The 2282-nt window shown below is 35.1% G+C and overlaps 1 protein-coding gene across 2 annotated transcripts in view; it reads left to right on the forward strand.

Annotated features, from left to right (window-relative positions):
- Positions 1-1736, forward strand: part of plac8l1 (PLAC8 like 1) — a 7627-nt gene extending 5891 nt beyond the window's left edge. For both annotated transcript variants that reach the window (XM_016274970.1, XM_016274969.1), the window contains one exon: positions 1176-1736. In XM_016274970.1, coding sequence (XP_016130456.1) covers positions 1176-1307 — 132 coding nt within the window. In that variant the 3' untranslated portion in view covers positions 1308-1736. The remainder of the gene's footprint in view (positions 1-1175) is intronic.
- Positions 1737-2282: the final 546 nt, after the last annotated feature.

A 2282-nucleotide genomic window follows, 5' to 3' on the forward strand; every position in this document is an offset into this window, starting at 1 on the left:
GGCGGATCGCAGACTTATAAGTGCATTACCGCTACACTCATACTCATAATTGAGATTGTAGATAGAGTGTCAATGGTCCATTTGAGAGATAGGTGGTGGTAATGCACTTATAAGTCTGCGATCCGCCGTAAAGCAAGAAGAAGATGCGTCAGGCGCCGGCTGTTGAGAACGCGCACAGGACGCGCTCAGAACAGTTCGGACATTGCGGTGAAAATTAGAGGTAAAAAACGATATAAATACTGTTCAGTTTCTTGCACAGACCGATCGTTTCGTGTCTTTACACATCAGTGTATCGTCACGAGCCACAGGGTTTAATTTGGTTTTTTTGTGTATGTTTTTTTGACTCTCAAAGCCGTGATTCCCATCCACTTGCATTATAAGACTGACAGACTGCAACGGTTTGAGTTAAAAATCTTTGTTTGTGTTCTACTGAAGAAACAAAGTCCCCTAAATCTTGGATGCCCCGGGGGTAAGCAGATAAACATCAAATGTTAATTTTTGGGTGAACTATCCCTTTAAGACAATTATTCAGCATTTTTGCAGTGACCTTTAACCCCATACCAAGTTTTGCAAACTTTTATTTTTACTAAATGATACCAACAAAAATTACTTATCCTTTCAGTTTTTATGCTCAGTAACTCATTCAGTTAATGTATTCCAAACTTACTGTGAAATTGAAATAATGTAGTGCTATTGGTAACCCTTTGAAATTGATTGATAAAAAAACAAAAAAAAAAACAAATGAGAATAGCATTAGCATAAATGGTAATGTTTCCTGGGAATGTGCCAGCTACGTTCAGTCTAAGATGGATGTGCATGCCAGAAAATTCACCCTAATGTGTAAACCAACAACTCAACTCGGATATTACTGTGGACTGGAGTTTCCGCTGAACATTGCATTTTTACAATATTTCCTCTAGGTGTAGACTAGGTGTAGAGATTTGTCTTTGATTTATCTTGTCATAATCTTCTTGTGCTATGAAGTAAAACATATCCAGTATTTGACAGTGAATGAAGATTCCTTAAATGAAATTCCATAAGTAGATTCCTTGACTTGGGTGGGGGTGTTAAATCAATATCAGGGAAACATATCCTTACTTAGAAATCTACAAACCCTGATTTGTCTAGCTATATTAGATGAAGAATGCATTAGAGTGTCTTGTGTGTGTCTCTAGGGCAGTGTGTGTGAGGACTGGACTACGGTATACTGCTGCTACCCTCTGGCCCTCTGTCAAATGATCAGAGAGATGAAGAAGAGGCTGAAGACACAGATCTACACCGTTTCTACCACGCTGGAGAGCTCCTGAGACACTGTGTGTGTGTGTGTGTGTGTGTGTGTGTGTGCACGGCTCAGATTTTCTTCTCATCTGTGTTTTTGGCGATGCTAAAAGTCTGAAGGGCCATCTCAGCTGTCAGGATGTTTATTACCTGGGGTCCTGAACTTCATGCAGGGTTAGACATATCAGTACTCTCTGCTTGAAGATTGATGCCGCTGACATTTCAAACTGACGGAGAGTTGGGGTGACAGATGAGTGGAGAAAAGGGTTTCTGATGGCTTCTGGGACTGTGTATGCTTTGATTTCTTATTGCTCTCTCACGGTACATATACATATGTAGGCTTCGCTACATGGATTCAGTCTGGATTGTGTCACTTTTTAAATTGTATTTCAAAGTCAGAGTCAAAACTGATATGACATCTCATCTCTCATTTGATCTAAAATAAAATGTGTTATGAAAATCAGTCAAATGTTGTAAGATTTCCTTAATTTTATATAGAATTTTACATTATTTGTAATGAATTAATATTAATATTTAAATGTATATTTACATTTACATACTTTAACATTTATTTACGGATGAAATATGATAAACCTGGGATGGATAAACAAGCAAACAAACAATAAATAAATAGATGAATGAATGATGCATGTTGCCATTAAATCTGACATTTTAAAAAAAAGTATATTAAAGATTGGGATTTTTATTTTTTTTTAAATTATATTACATTACATAATATTATATATGCATAATATAATTTTAGAACATTATAAATATTAATTATTAGGAATATATAATAGCCCAATATAACAAAGTACAAATAATAATAATAAGAGAAATACTACTACTACTACTACTACTACTACTACTACTACTACTACTAATAATAATAATTATTATTATTATAACATTTGAAACATGTAAAAAGCAATTCATTGTTTTCTAAAATTCTTCTTTTTTTACGTAGGGCAGATTGGGGCTATTTGTCACATGGGCTATATTTC

The sequence above is a fragment of the Sinocyclocheilus grahami genome, unplaced genomic scaffold (genome assembly GCF_001515645.1).
Source record: "Sinocyclocheilus grahami isolate Dianchi unplaced genomic scaffold, SAMN03320097.WGS_v1.1 scaffold91.1, whole genome shotgun sequence".
Classification (NCBI taxonomy): Eukaryota; Metazoa; Chordata; class Actinopteri; order Cypriniformes; family Cyprinidae; genus Sinocyclocheilus; species Sinocyclocheilus grahami.